This window comes from Malus domestica, chromosome 12, assembly GCF_042453785.1.
Source record: "Malus domestica chromosome 12, GDT2T_hap1".
NCBI classification, from domain to species: domain Eukaryota; kingdom Viridiplantae; phylum Streptophyta; class Magnoliopsida; order Rosales; family Rosaceae; genus Malus; species Malus domestica.
This window is the reverse complement of record NC_091672.1, coordinates 27,378,403-27,395,025: the sequence shown is the minus strand read 5'-3', so window position 1 is coordinate 27,395,025 and position 16,623 is coordinate 27,378,403. Positions and strand designations below refer to the sequence as shown.

Genomic DNA, 16,623 nt, shown 5'->3' with positions numbered 1-16,623 from the left:
TTACTACGACTCAGTGGTTAGAGACAAACTTCACGCCCGTATTTTACATAACACGTCTCTGATTCAATTCCTGACGCTAGTGAATCACATAATGGTGACCATGAGACTGAAATGTTGTGAGTCTTTCCAACTTTTAAAATAGTGGACTGTCGTAGTGAAGCTACCAGCTAGTCCTTTTAAAAAAAAAAGGTACATGTAACAGTTTTGGTAGTAAATTATTGGAATAAAATGTGGCACGTTTGAAATGCTTCCATCCTGTGTTAAGAGACACGAGGATGTGTTTCACCTGCCAGGGTGACGTACAACTCAAAACATTAATACCACCAAACACTTCCCATCTCTCTTTAGTGGCACCTAATGAAGGTTTATCTGCTTTACTTGACCTAATTAATCTTTCATTTCTTTCATTTTTTATTTTTTTTAGGCTTTTTAGTTGAAGTAGTTTTTTAGATAGGCATAACTCCTCACTTTTGTTTCTCACAATGAAAATTGATAGAAGTGGTCTATGATTTTGTCTATTGTAAATCATTTTATTCATTCCGTAAAAAATTTACCAATATCCTTGTCAAGTGGAGAAGTTGGTTTGATAAAAATACCCTTTAAAAGGTGGTCACTTGGTCATTTACGTGACAATTTAACGAAGATATATACAAATTTTTCACCGAATGACCAAAATAATTTATGGTGGACAAACTCATAGACCATTTCCATTAATTTTTATTGTCAAAGATCAAAGTGAATAATTATACTAATCTCAGCGATCTTTTTAGCTGAAAAGCTTTTTTTAATTTTTTTATACATGAGCAATATCGGAGAAGGGAGAATACATGACTTGAGTGCATGAGCTAATACTTCCAGCCATTTAGTGCTAGTATTTTTTATTTTTATTTTTTAGGAGAACGCTATTTAGTGCTAGTTTGAGATTGCATTTATAAGTACTTCTGCTCCAAGCACTTGTAAGCATTCTTGTCAAACGTAATTATACAAGAACAACTGCTTTTGATCGGTGAGAAAACTAGAATTGTGAGGATGTGGGGGAGGGGGAATATAAATTTTTGTACAAGAAATAGGTCAATATTGGAGAGTAATGGATTAAAGCTACATGTTTTCTGACTTATTCATGTCTAGATTGTTAAGAGAGAGGGGGGGGGGGGGGGGGGGGTGGGGGGCCATTAGCTGAAGTTGCATGTTCATTATTACCTTTATATATTATCACATGCATGTGGCAAAACAGTGGTTTAAATCCCAATGGCTTTTTATTCAAAATAATATATGAAATTGGTATAATTTTTTACTTTGGTTTTTATGTGAGAAATCTTTGTTAAATTGAGGGTATTTTTGTCAAACCAACCCAACCCCTCCCTTGAACTAGTATTTTCTTCAATTTAACGAAATTTTTTCATAGAATGACCAAAATGATTGACAATAGACAATCTCAAAAACTATTTTTATCAATCTTAAATCTCAATAACCAAAATGAAAAGTTAAGAAAATCTCAGAGACATTTTGGCTAAAAAGCCAATCCCAACATATGAATGACTCCGTCACTGCTTTTGATTGTTACAAAGCAATTTTGGCTGTCCCAAAAAAAAATCTCAAACAGAATGTTAAACTACAAACCCATTATATTTGCTGGAATCGTTTTTCTTATCTTTGTTCACAAGGCTTTATGAACATTGATAAAGTGAATTTTGTGTAACACACGCAATGAAATGTCGTATCCATTAATATAAAAATTAATACAACAAAAATTGTCCGATTGCACATGCTCTCAATCACTAGCATGTTCCATGCGAGGCTCTCTTTTGTTCTTTACTACTACTACTAGTGGTCTATTATTTTTTAATCAAACTTTAATGTTACGCTAATTCATCCCAACGTCTCATAACTGCTCATTTGCCATACATGTAAACAACATAAATTGGGTGACATAGAGCGCATATGGCCGTTAGACTTCACACATAGAACGACCAACTTTGATGCCATGAAGAAAGTTGAGATTCTACCATAAAACCAATTAACAATATGGGAAGTAGTTCAATCTCTTATGAGTCTTTACAAATTTCTTCTTTCACCAATGTGAAATGCTTTTAAATTCACATCCTCACATGTATTTTCAGTTTCATTCGAGTCTGCGTCGTTCTCATCCTGTTTGAGAGATATTCTGATCATGACCCGTGAATGACGGTAATCTAACTTCAGTTATATCTGCGAGGGTAAACTTATCGTGTGTAAGTGCTCTCCTACTAGAGCTGTAAATCCAAGTAAACCAAAATAAGAAAAGAATAGCTGGGAAATCTCATACATAGACTTCTATGAAGAACAAAAGGTTAGTGGATTTTTGGTTAGATGGACGACCACCTGAATATAATATTAATCACACTAGTCATTAAATAATAAAACTTTGTTTTACAGACGCGTGTTAAATTACTAAAATAAGAAAAATGTTTAATTGGATTATTAGTTCTTGTGGTGATATAAAAGTTGGAAGATAGATTTTATGATAAAATTTAATTTAAATCTTTGTGGTGAAGTTGGTTAGGATTTAGGTCCAAAATTAAAGTTTCGCCAACTCTCCATTAATTGTTAGTACGTGAAACTCAAGTGCTAGTAATTAACCAATAATTGACATAACTTTTAATTTTGGGTCTTATCCTAACAGGTCGCACCACAGTAATTTAAATCTTAATTGACCATCATCTAACTATCCTATCACCACGAGACTATTAATTCAATTAAGCCTAAGAAAAATAAATACCAAATATGAAAGCTTTGGCCAACCAAAGCAAAATGAAATATTCTTAATAAAAATGAGAAAAAGGATATAAAGGTGGAGGGAAAAAGGTGTAAGAGCGCCAATAAATGTGATTAAGGTAACGACGCGTGGTTCCCGTGAACGGCTTTTATATTCACTCTCCCCTCTTTCCCCAGCCTCCCCATTCCCATTCCCATTCCCCCCTCTCCTCTCTCCTCCTCTCTCTAAAAACCTCCACCCAAACAAACAAATCGAAACTCCTCTCTCTCTTTTATCAGGTATATCTACATACAATCCTACATGTATATGTATATATATACACATATGTGATTTGCTCATCTTGTTTGCAACGTAATAACAATCGTTTTGTATGTTATATTTGCAGGTGTGTGTATATACACATACATACATACATACATACATACATATATATATATATATATATATATCGGCGATTGTTGAATTGCTTTCTCAACATATTTCGGATATCTTCTTCCATGGCGGCGTCGATGATCTCAAACCTTGACGGAAGTCTCGACGCGTCGTCGATAGAGTCGAGCAGAAAAAAGCGGAGAAAAACCGGAGTCGTGGAAGAGGATCGGAATCGGAGCTCAAAAACCGGAGTTCGATGGAGATCAGAGACGGAGCAACGGATCTACTCGACGAAGCTCGGGGAAGCGCTTCGTCAGGTGCGACAGAGATCGGCTACATCATCGTCGGCGGCAGTGGCTAAGGTATCGGGCGGCGGGAGAGACGTGAAGGAAGCGGCAGACCGAGTTCTGGCAACGGTGGCGAAGGGGACGACTCTGTGGAGCAGGGCGATCCTAACAAGTCGAATGAGGCTGAGCAAAACGCTTCACAAGCGGAGAAGGGCGAGGGTAACAGGGGACAACCGGTTGAAGAAAACGGAGTTTAGGAGAGAGAGGAGGAAGTTACCGGCTGTGCAGAAAAAGGTTCGGGTTCTGAGCCAATTGGTTCCCGGCTGCCGGAAGACGTCGTTGCCGAACCTTCTAGAAGAAACTACCGATTATATAGCAGCTTTGGAGATGCAGGTCAGAGCCATGGCGGCTCTCGCCGAGTTACTTTCTGGTTCACCGGTGAACCGCTCCGGCTCGAGTGGCAACTCTTCGAGTTGACGCTGAGAGTCGCCCGCCTAGGCTTATTGTGCCAGGTGTTTTTTTTTTCTTTTGTAATTTTTATAAATATTTTAATCTTATGAAAGTTATTTCGTGTATTTTATTGTATAGGTAGCTTTTTCTTTTCTTCATTTCCTGCTATCATTTTTCTTTTTCTTTTTATTTTTTAATCTCTAATTTATTGAGTTGATGGAGTATTCCACCTAATTGATTCCCATTTATCGACAGACTGTTAATTAAACAGAGTGTCTCCGGCTTTAATTTTTTATTTTTAGAATTGTTATTAGCATTCGAAAATAATTACATTTTTTTTTATTGAGCAACCGCATGGAAAGTATTTTTTAATGTAAAAAACGATTTCGATCTCAAAAGAAATGATACTCTCGTTGTAAAAAGAAAAGAAAAGAAATGATACTCTCTTTTTTTAAGTAAAAAGAAAAAGAAATTTTTCTTAGATACTTCGGGATCATGCCTGATTTTACTTGAACTTTAAATAACTAGTCGCTTTTAATATAAATTAGTGTAGATTATCGTTTGTATTAAAATAAACTTTGAACAATTTAACCATAATTATTCACATAGCTGTTTTGATTTTGCTACACAACTGTTATCAGATTATCAATGAATATTATAGAGGGTAGTGCTAACTAGAAATCCATTTTTCTCTCTAATTTCTCTCAATTCTCGTAAATTCCTCTCAATTTTCGGTTCTCGCACATCCCACTATTCTATTATGCATTCAGCAAAAATTGAATTGATCAATTGTTCACATTCGCAGTTCAACAACAAATGATATAATAATCCATTAGCTTAAACCTACATAAAGGCGTCAACAGAAGAAGTGTGGTTAGTCTTTGCGTTTAAATCTCGCCTAAACCAAATCTAAAGTTTTCTATGCAGAAACAAAAGCCATAAAGGGAAAGTGATTAGCTCTTAAGTGCGATTAAGACCTATGATACTACGTTTATTAATATTCCCTACTTTACTTTGAAGCTAAGCAAATAATATAAGGGCTAAATTTCCGTACTTAGAGCAGTGTGATTTCTTGTGCAATTATAAGTCGACACTACAAACAAAAAATCTCTTTCTAGATGAAATAATTTTGTTAGGCAAAATAAAATTTTGTTGCCTATTCATATGACGAAAAATGTCGTCGGGCAATGTCAGTCGCTCAAATGCTTGCTCAACAAATTATATAACTCTGTTGAGCGAATAGTCTTTGCCCAACGATTAAAAATTTGCCCGTCGAAATATATTCGTTGGGCAAATATTTTTGAAAAAACCAAAGTGTTGACTATGTTTGTCCTACCAATTATTTCATTTCATCAAATAAAGTTACTTTGGCCAACAAAATATAGTTCGCTGGGCAAATGGTAATTTCTGGTACTGCGAATTTTCTTCTATGTAGTTTAAATTCGTTTGGATAAAAGAAAACAATTTCAAGGTCTAATTCATTTTGGGTCGATCTTTCCCAAAATGAGAAATTAATCAACTTATTTTTTAAGTCAAAGTTGAAAGCAGACTTGAATTTTGTTAAATTGACTGAAGCAATGTGCTCTTTCTTTGCACTCAAGTTTGAAACCTTGCTCCCGTTTAATGTCAACTATATAAAATCAAAGTTTGAAAAGTAGAACTATTAGTTACAGCAACATCTAAGAAAACAAAAAATTTATCAAAATTTACCTTACTTTTGATTTCTATGAAAATGGCAAAATGGTAAGTTTGGCTTGTTTGGAAGCAAAAAATTGGTCTTGTTGTAAGTTTGTATCCAAATGATGAACTGAAATCGGTTCACTCCTCCTTACTGAATTCTACTCCACTTCAGAATGTATCTGACCATGTATGCATTCTCATATTGGAGTTAAGTACAATTAATCAGTTACACTCTTAACTGTTGTGGTCAATTATGTCCTTTCCCTTAAGGCCCACCACATGAATGATGGAGATTACTAGATTAGAGACCATATATGCTTAATCTCTTCCAAAACTTTTGCAATGTTACTCACCCTGATTGCCATACAAAAATGGACCTGCCATACAAAAATGAACCTGCAGCTTATCCCTTGTATTGTATGGCACTCAAGATTTTCATATTGTGTTTGTCATGTTAGTGTTGTTTTCTTGTCATATATGTTATCTTAACGAGTCGTGTCGTTTCAAATCTCATTATCTTAACGGGTTATTTTCAAGTTTCAAGTGCCTGAAAACGATCCGATTCTTTATTGGATCATTTCGTTTCATGTTGGGTTAAGGGGTCATGCAAGAAATTGTCATGCATAATGTCTAAATCTGGAAAACAATATCTTATCGGTTTCTTAACGGGTGACTCGATAACGACTCGACTCGTTAACGAGTTATTAACAGGCGACCCAATAACAACCCGAATCGTTAATGGATTGATCAAAAATCTGTAATTTTTGTGTCGGGTTATTGGGTTGTGCTAAAAATTACCAGGTCATCTCATTAACTTATAAATCTTTTACTTCAAGCAAGAATAAGCTACTTGTACTGCATTTACTGATTACCTTGTTAACCACTTATTTAACAGAAGTGAACTCCATTTGTATATGTGAAATTCACATGGAATAGAGAGGTGGTCAGAAATGTGATCAAAATAGCATCACTCTTCAAGCAAATAATTTGTAGCTCGGTCAGTAAGAGCATTCCTTTATGTACGTACACTCCAATAATTTAGAAGATAAATTGAAACCAACCTCAAAACGAAATAAATAAATAACCATTTTCTTGCATGGTCATCCATAATGCATGCATCTGATCCGAATACTACTATTTGTACTGTCCTCCTCAATAGTCATTAGTCAGTAATGAAAAATAATAGCAACCAGATTTGAAAATGAAATTTGAAGGTTGGGAGGGGATTCTCTGGCGATTTTGGATATTTATGAGATATGAAATCGCGCATGAGGAGGATGTGGTCGGGGGGGGGCGTAAAAAAAAATAGCCCCACTGCCACAGAATTGTTAGCCAACTTGGTCTTACAAGAAACAGCCGCACATCATGTGCCTCAGGGACCCTACAAATATTCCAAGGGCACTGACCCTCCAACGAGTCCAAACCCTAATCTCAAATGCATGCATGTGCGTCCAGAACAAAACTTCACATGCTATTTTAAGCAAATGGGACATGCCCTATAATTAAAGTGTGGAGCTAAAAATAATCACAAGGCGACACGTGGATTTTTGGGTTAAAAAGGACAAAAATACCCTTGAGGCATACCGAGATTCTTATGCGCGAGTGGCGGACAATCATTCTCAACCAAATCAAAAGTGCCCAAAATAGGTAACAATTTAAAGCATGTTTCATAAAATCCTTTCTATAAGGTAATTCCTAAAACCTAATTTATTCTATATATTATTATTTATCTAATCAATTAGCTAAATAATATTTTTCTTTTGTTGATGCACAAAATCAGTGAGGACTTTGGTACAACAGAAAATGTTAAGTTTGTGACCTTTACTAGATTGCTCCGGTCACTAGTGTGAATAAGTATGTAAATGGATAGGGACATGGAAGTAAACACAAGATGTACGTGGTTCACCCAGATTAGTTACGTCCACGGAGTAGAGGAGTTCTCATTAATTGTGAAGGGTTTACACAAGTACATAGGTTTAAGCTCTCATTTAGTGAGTACTAGTGAATGATTTAGTACAAATGACATTAGAAAATATTGTGAGAGAATGATCTCTATTTATAGAAGAGAGTTTCTAGTTTCATTCTGACATTGACACATGTCGTATTGTGATTGGCTTCTGATGTTGATACATGTCGCGCTATGATTGGCTTCTGATGTCGACACGTGTCGCGCTGTGATTGGCCTCTTGGTTGGAGGGAAACTCTTCTCGGTCCTTGACGGTATAACGTTGACCGGTACTCAGTAGTTTCGGGATTGGTCAAGTATGGTACAAACATCTTTCATATTCCCTAAAAATTGATTAATTAAGGGATTAATTACCTAATCAATCCCTTAATTATCAATTAAAACACCCATTCACACCTAAAAATACTAAAGGGCCGGCTATCCCCATTCAAAACCTAATCCATCACTTTTTCTACCTTTTTTCACCATTTCTTCCCTTTTATTAGCCAATTAATTCCATAACTACCAAAACATTTCCTTTTATGTTTAATTAGCCAATTAATTGACTAATTAAACCAAAATAAAACCTAAAAACCCTACTTAGTGGCCGGCCACATTTCCTCTCTAAAGTGAACCAACCTAGCCCTATAAATAGGCTCCTATTTTCACCAAATATTCATTCTAATTCTCTCAAAAAATCCCAAATACTCTAAACACTGTTTCTCTCTAAAATTCTAACTTTGGCATTGGAGGTTCTTCGGCCAAAGCCCCCCCATTCATCGTAGGCGCGTGAGGCTTTTGGCCTTAACCTAAGATGCTAGTTGTTTTGTAGGTGCAAAATCGTCCAAGATCGAGGAGGAGAAAATTTGCATCCACATAAAGGGCACTTAAAAAATATTGATCCACAAGCATTCAAATTTTAGTATGGGAGATTGAATTTCTTTTTTAGGAAACATCGACGATATAAGGAAAATTTTATTGTTATAAAAAAAAAGGTTATACTTACTAAGGAGGACATAAATCTTATCCATTAAAAGACAAGAAAAAAATATATGAAATTATAAAAGATAGTAATTTCTAAGAAAACAAATGGCGACACCCCCTAGGCTTGCCATAGAAGATAGTAATTCCTAAGTAAACAAATGGTACTTTACTTTCTTTGAACCCCAAGAAGTGCTTAACCACAATTTACGATCCCTTGAAGTAGAACCCAAATAAAAAATACTTGTATCCCTTATTGATAAATTGACCAGGGCACTAACTATAGTTATAGAAGAACTTTGTAAATTATGCAAAGTGACCTTATCACCCGCATACATTACATGAGAAGGAGAAATACAACCTCTTGGAGCATAAATTGACTTAGTGAGCCGAGCTAATTAAAACGGAAAATTTAGTAGACCTTAAAAAAGTGGATGTGGAGCAAACAATAATCCGAAAATCCTGAAGCTGACACGTGAACTTTTACTTGCTAAAGACGAGAATGCGCCTATTAAATTGGTAAGGCCCACATTTAATCCACACAGTTCAACATCTTAAAAGGCTTGAGCATCTGATTACAACCTCATTAAGCTCTTCTAGCAAGGAGAAAAGTCAAAGGTATTAAAGATATGATTAATAATTTAATTACTAAATCTTATCTTTATGCTTAAGATTAACACCATCAAACACGGAATCACAATCATATTCCAATCAGGGATGTTACAAGATAATCCCAAGATATTATTATCTTTGGAATGTTTCTTTCCTCATCCATCCTATGGATGACTGACCTTGGCCAATCGAATGCCGCACATATCAATGAAAACCATACACATGTGGTCGACCCTATGCTCTATAATTACCTCATTCTTCACCAAATTTGGTAAGCTCTTGTTACGCAATCAAGTCCTAAACTCTATCTTTTTAGAGAAACTGACTTTGGAATCGGAGATTCATTGGCAAAAAACACACCCCTGCCTCGTGGGCACGTGTAGCTTTAGTCTTTGGTCAAAAGTATTTACTTGTTTTGTAGGTACAAATTCGTTAAAATTGCAGCCGTTGATTTTTGCTACCATAGTAGACATCAGTCCACAAGAAAAGTGGAGAAACCAAAATTATAAAGCACTCGCAAAAAAAAAGACCAATATAAAGTATCAAAAGCCTCAACTATATCAACTTTAAGTCCAATATTTTACAACTACGAGTTTTTTTATCAAGCACATGAAAGCACCTGGGAACAAGGCCAGTGCAACCTGTGATACGTCGGCTAGAAATAAAAGAAGCTTGCCATAAAATATTTATATAAACATTGTGGTCTAGAACAAGGTTTTATAGGGCATGTCCTATCACCAAATGTCACTCTTAGGGCTGGTTTGGTATTGTCGTGTTTTGAAAAAAAACTGCTTCTGCTGTACTGTGAGAATAAACAGCTGTGAAATAAAGCAGCAGAGTGTTTGAAAAACTTTTTGTAAAAATGCTTTTGAAAAAAAAAAAGTAGTATTATAATGTTTGGTAAACTTTTATGTAAAACAGATGTGAAAAAAAGCTAGTTTTTCAAAGTTGGGTTTTGCAACTTCTTGTTTTTGGCTTTTTTTCATCCAAAACTGTGAAAAAAAACTGAAGTTGAATGTTTACCTTTTTTTTATACCAGTTTTTTTCAGAATTACCTCAGTACCAAACTAGGTCTTAGGCATTTCAAATTCCTATTTGGGAGACCTTATCAAGTTTGGCTACGTCATTCGGGACAGGTGTCAGGTTGTGAATGGAGACATGAGGGGGGAGATGGCTGAGTGGCATCCCTATCAAGTTGTCTGTATAGAGATCGAAAGGGTTTTCCGAATCAAGGACCACATATTTTGTGTTTTTGTAAGCTTTGCCAATGCATGCTATGTACGTTTTACGGATCCACATTATTTGTGTGCTTTTTGTTCCCCCATTTATTTCTTCATATCAAACACACACCATATACTCACATGCTTCCATGTGCCTTCTTTTAAAACCTATCCTTTCTTTCCTTTTGTTATTTTCGTTATTATTTTGAGTCATATGGGTCTACCACACGAGATATACATGAAATAGTTGCACATCTTTTCGTACGTGAAAACTACGTTACGAGGAACAGACAAAGAAACTGAAAAATGGAAAATGCAATGTGAGTAGCTTAATTTTGATAATTATTCGTTTTCACTTTTAAAAAATCAAAAGACTGAGAAATTATTTGGTATCTGTTTGAGTTTACAAAATTTGGCTTCATTTTGATTTTGACTTATTTAATTTTTTTTTTAAATGATAACTAAAATAGTTATCAAATGGACTATTAGTTTATAGTTCTAGTGTGGATTATTTAGCACCTCCTCACAATTCCAACTCTTGCACGTCCTCTTGATTCCCTAAATTTAAAAGTGAAACATTAAAGTATACTTTATGATACGAATATAACACTCCGAAACAAAGTGGCATAGTCACATTGATTTGAACGGAAGTGCTTCTCTTTATGCACCCGAGTTTAGATCCTCTCCTCCTTCTACTTAGAATAGTTTAGAATATCGCTTGTATCAAAACAAATAGTATAACCCTCACCTAAATTCAATTTATTCTCGTCTTCCTCTAGCTAGTTTGCATCACTGCAATTCATTAAGACTTTAAGATATATCTCATCCCAGATTTTTGTTTTTGTTTTTTTTTTTTGGAAACTATCTTGTTGATGCACAAAACCGGAGGGGTCTTGGAACAACGTAAATCCGACCATGAATTTGCAAGAAAGTAAATAACACAAGATGTATCGTGGTTCACCCCAATGTTTGGACTACGTCCACACTGATATTGTATTTCTCTGTTTGTGAGAGGATGAGAGGGTGAGCGCTTTTAAGGGTGAGAGAGCTCTTTCCCATGGCCTAATAATTGGCCTCCTCCAATGAGGAGAGTGAGGGGTCATTTTATAAAATAAGGGCTCCTCACTTATTACATATTTGCCCCTTTATTTATTACATAATTACATTTGAGTCCCCAAGTATTTATACTAGATCTAAATACGGAGGCCCTAAGTATGGTACAAACAGTAGTCCCCCAAGTCTTCAGTCAAGAGAGTCTTTTGGCTGGAGATTTCAAATTCAGTCCATGTGTGAGCCGAAGTAACTAGATGTCGTCTTGACCTGATACTTGATATGAAGCGGTGCTCAAAGTAAAATGATGCTTAACTAGAAGTAGCATATGTTGCGAGACTGCTCGGTTTGTGGCTTATGTTGCCTTGGTTGGCTCGGCTTGTGGCGTTGAATGTGAGGGAGTCCCTTTTATAGAATAAGAGCTCGCTCATCAATACATGAATGATGGGTTAGAGTTGATGCTCACGGCAAGACGGTTGCTCAGCTAGCGACGATGCTCTCTAATGATGGTGAGGGAGTCCATTTTATAGAATAAAGGCTCGCTCCTCAATACATAAGTGATGGGTTATGAGTGATGCTTGCAGCGAGGCGGTTGCTCAGCTGGCGACGATGCTCTCTAATGAAGGTGAGGGAGTCCCTTTTATAAAATAAGGGCTTGCTCTTCAGTACATAAATAATGGGCTAAGTCCCCCAAGTATTTTTCATGAGGCCCAATATATGGTACATAATGTAGTCCCCTAAGTCTTCGGTCAATAGAGTCTGTTAGCTGGAGACTTCAAATTGAATCCATGTATGGGCCGAAGTGGCGGTTGTTCGGATGCGGTATTTGTATACCCTGCACTGAAGCTTTGTAGGTGAGGCTTTACAAGTGAAGTTTTGAAGCTGGAGCTTTTGTAAATGAAGCTTTTTGAAGCTGGAGCTCTGTAAATGAGGTTTTCGAAGCTGTTTGACATGAGTGATGCTCATGGATGTTGACATGAGTGATGCTCATGAATGTTGACATGAATGATGTTCATGAATGTTTATGTATAATTGACATGAGTGATGCTCATGAATGTTTATGTATGATTGACATGAGTGATGCTCATGTATAATTTTGGAGTACTGGACGTACTTTTGATCAACCCGTTGGTGATAATAGCAGCACGTTGCCGAATAATTTTGGAGTACTGGGCGTACTTTTGATCACCTGGTTGGTGATAATAGCGGCAGACTGCCGAATAATTTTTTGTAGCATTGGGCGTACTTTTGATCACCTGGTTGGTGATAATAGATGGCCTGGCTCTTTTGGACATATGGGCCTTGGCTCTCCACATAACATTCCAGCCCATTATTTTGGGCTTGCCTTTTTTTTTTCTTTTCATTTTTTTTACGATTACCTTCTAATGAGGGTGTATATAGATGTCTCTGAAAGATAAGAAAAATAAATTACATCATTCAAAAAAGAACTGCTGGAACTTGGCGACATCAAGATTTCTTCCTTCACATCAACCTCAGCGGTCCAGCTGTTGGAGGAAACCTTCACGTGAAGGCAAGTTTGGTCAGCAGGTATGGTCTCTTATACCTTGATACTTTTGCATGTTCTCCAGATAGGTTTTTCAAAATGGGAATATGCATGATGAAAGGTCAGTATACAACATGAGATCTAAACACCAGCTAGTGTACTCCAACTGTAAAAGGTCAATATACTTATCCAAGTGCTTTCCTCTTTTTTCTTTATTCCACTTTTGCTTTCTTAGAAAATGATTTGCTACCACCCTGTAAAGAAGATGCAGGGAATGGGTCGCGACTGAGCACTTCTGGGTGGTACTGCAACCCATAGAACCTCCTAGTCGAGCTCTCAATTGCAGCCATCGATGCAGCAGAATAGGGCAGCGATGAATTGATAGGTGACAAAGCGTTGTTGGCAACCCCTTCTTTGGCAAATATTGGAGCTTATCACACTCTCTGATGACCAATTTGTGAAGCAAGGAGAGATTTCCGAGCACCTCCGATATGGATCCAAGATCTGGGAGTCTTTGGATGATGAGGGATGTTATATTGTTGGGAATAAGGTACTATTTTGAGAAGGATACAAGGCCAGGAAATCCATCGACAGTGAGATCATGAAGAGAGTGGAGTTTGTGAAGCCTCCATTCATCTCAATCTCTCTTGCTTTTCCGAACTTCCTCTTCCCCTTTCTCTCTCTCTCTCACTATCTTTAATTTTCTACCATTAGCAGCCTCTGAAAAGCAAGGGAAATCGTGGCAAGAAAAAGTCAAGAATACAGCCAATAAAATTGAGAAAACATCAGAAAGCACCAGAGTTCATCTTCCCATCGCCGTGGCCGACTTGCTATTCCCCAAGTTCTTAGAGACAACTCTAAATCCCGCCAGAAAGTCCCCCTATTTGTCATTTTTGGGCGAATACATAGAGAATATCGGCATCACCGGTGACGTCGTCGGTGAATATAAAGAAGATTTCACCTTCTCAGTAGACTTTCTGGAAACCTTCGAGTACAGAGGTTTGATCAGATTAAGGTATTTCTGCAAAACATCCTTGGAAAATCTCTCTGTTTTCGGGTCTTCCAGCCTCGGATTCTGCCATCCGATTCCACTTCTCCTGGAGCTGTTTTCTCGGGTGAGCTTAAGTGGGTTTTGAGCAGTCCGCCAATTAAGGCATTCAGATCTCAGACGAGTATGCAGGAAAAATGTGTGCTCTGTTGCAGGATCGGAGTGAACTCCCCAATTCCTGAGAGGAATCGACGATTTCTGAGCAGTATCCAAACGGGAAGACCAATTCCATGGATTTGAATTCTAGGAAAAGGAAGTCATTCGCACAACCAAAACCCACAGCTCCACCGCTATCGTCGTCGCCACTGAGGGCGAGTAGGGCCGACTCGTGGGACTCGGGCGAGTCACGAAGGCGGAGCATGGACACAAGTGAGCCCACCGGGTCAGAGAGCTAGCGCCGACATCGCTGCGAGGTCTTTATGAGGCGCCGAATTTCCTGGGCGTCCTGGAGCTTGGAATCTTGGTCGTTTAGTGGGGTGGGTGGTCAAGTAAGAAAGAACAGAGAGGAAAAAATATATGAGTGGGGAAATTTAGAGGCTGAGAAGCGCTCCGAGGAGAGAGAGTGAAAAGATGTCTCAGAGAGAGAGATTATGAGTAAAGAGGGAGTCTGCGAAGGTTTTCTGGAAAAGCCTTGGTTTTTTGGGTTTCTGCATATTCACGGTGGAGGTTGTGAAGTTTCCATGGTGGCGAGATGAAAAAAATAAAAGAGAACTGACATAGCTTTTCGTGTCGTTTCCCACAAACGACGCCAAATGTTGATGCACAAAACTGGAGGGGTCTTGAAACAACGTAAATCCGACCGTGAATCTGCAAGAAAATAAATAACACAAGATGTATCGTGGTTCACCCCAATGTTTGGGCTACGTCCACACTGATATTGTATTTCTCTGTTTGTGAGAGGATGAGAGGGTGAGCGCTTCTGAGGGTGAGAGAGCTCTTTCCCATGGCCTAAGAATTGGCCTCCCCCAATGAGAAGAGTGAGGGGTCCTTTTATAGAATAAGGGCTCCTCACTTATTACATATTTGCCCATTCATTTATTACATAATTACATTTAAGTTCCCCGAGTATTTATACGAGATCTAAATACGGAGACCCTAAGTATGGTACAAATATATCTCATCCCAGATTGTGCAAATATATATATATATATATATATATATATGACTAAAAGAGAATGTACGAATGGAAAAATGTGCTATTGATAAGAGATATAATATCAAACGTGTAATTTTATGATAGCTAGTCTCTCAAATGGTCCAAAGAAATTTAAGCTCAGGAGGGTGTGCGGAGGTTCGAGAAATGGAGTAGGATTTTCTCCCCTTCTATTCTCATCCCTTTTCCTCCCCTCCTCTCACATATTGTTTTTTTGTCTGATTGTCTCTATAAAAAATTTAATATAAGATGTTGGCGTGGTTAAACCGTAACCGTTCAAATAGGAGATGAGGGAATGAGAGAGAGATTAGGATGGAAGATAATCCTCCTCGCCGAGAAATAGCCTTCAAATTCGGGTTTTCCGTTTAAATTGCTACACCTGTTCCAACTTGGCATGCAACATGTCGTTTTCTGGTTTGGGTACCTTATTCTGACATGGATAGTGAATGTGCCAAGTGACATGTCACCATTGGACCAAATCATCAAATAATGCCCGCATATTCTTGTACATTATTTTTCTCATATTCTTCATCCTTCTGGTTTCTATCGATTGATCGACAGATTTTGATCAGGTCACATATTTGACATATACATATCCCTTCAATTTCATAACATTTGATATTTACTTTTCACAAATGTAATTTTTGTCATGTTTTTCGTAAGTTAATTTTGTTGTAGATTGCAGAGTTAAGCTATTTTAAACTACATGAAAGTTTAAATAGTAATATCGCTTGTAATAATATTAAAAAATAACTATGTAAGAAAGTTTAAATTCATTCCATTCATGAGATTGTCCTCAATTTTCAACATTAACCATATAATGTGATGAGATTATCGTCGTGTGTTTATTTCTTCAAAAAATTTAATATATAGCTCCATGTGTTTTTCGTGCATAAGCAAAATGATAGATAGTGTTCCATTTTCATTGGTTAGAGCAGTCAAATTATTGTTCTATGTATTTGTGTTGATTCATCTCCTCTTGTTCGTCTTGGTTTATATGAAAACTCACATTTGTAGATTTTCTAACACCAACAAGCATGTGTTTCTCTTCCTTTTTGCTCACACCAAAGTGTTACACACAATGCCTTCACCTACTAAATTCCTACTTAACTCTCAAATGTTTTTTTTAATACAAATGATGTTCTGTTTTTAATTCAACTCTACTGCGAGAGAAGAATTTAAACCCGAATGTATAGAATACAAAACTTGCGTTCTAGCTAATATGACGATGCCCACCCTTAAGTTAAACCTAATTGCAATTTGTCCACACAAGAGAAAGAGAACATATAAGTAAGCTAGGGATTTGCCAACACCACGTAAGTGAGCTTAGACGACAAATTAGAGGAAGCACTTTGGAGTTGTCAAAGTCCAACAACCACCCAATAAAGAAAGGCCCCGACAACATTTGTCGCTCTTGGAGTTTTGCCCCAAAGCCAAAATGTGTGTCAAACAAGCCTTTGTTTGGCAGGGGACCCTGCAGCTGCAGGTGCACTGCAGCCACTTTGTTTTGTGGTGCTCTCCGCAAAATTAGACAATTGGCAACTCGTGGCACAACCTATGAGCACA

The 16,623-nt window shown here is 37.2% G+C and overlaps 1 protein-coding gene across 1 annotated transcript; it reads left to right on the top strand.

The window, feature by feature from the left end:
- Positions 1-2,785: 2,785 nt before the first annotated feature.
- Positions 2,786-3,989, top strand: LOC103413941 (transcription factor bHLH149-like). Its single transcript, XM_008352372.4, has 2 exons — positions 2,786-3,033; positions 3,141-3,989. The coding sequence occupies exon 2, from the start codon at positions 3,253-3,255 to the stop codon at positions 3,889-3,891; it is 639 nt and encodes a 212-aa protein (XP_008350594.2). The 5' UTR covers positions 2,786-3,033; positions 3,141-3,252; the 3' UTR covers positions 3,892-3,989.
- Positions 3,990-16,623: the final 12,634 nt, after the last annotated feature.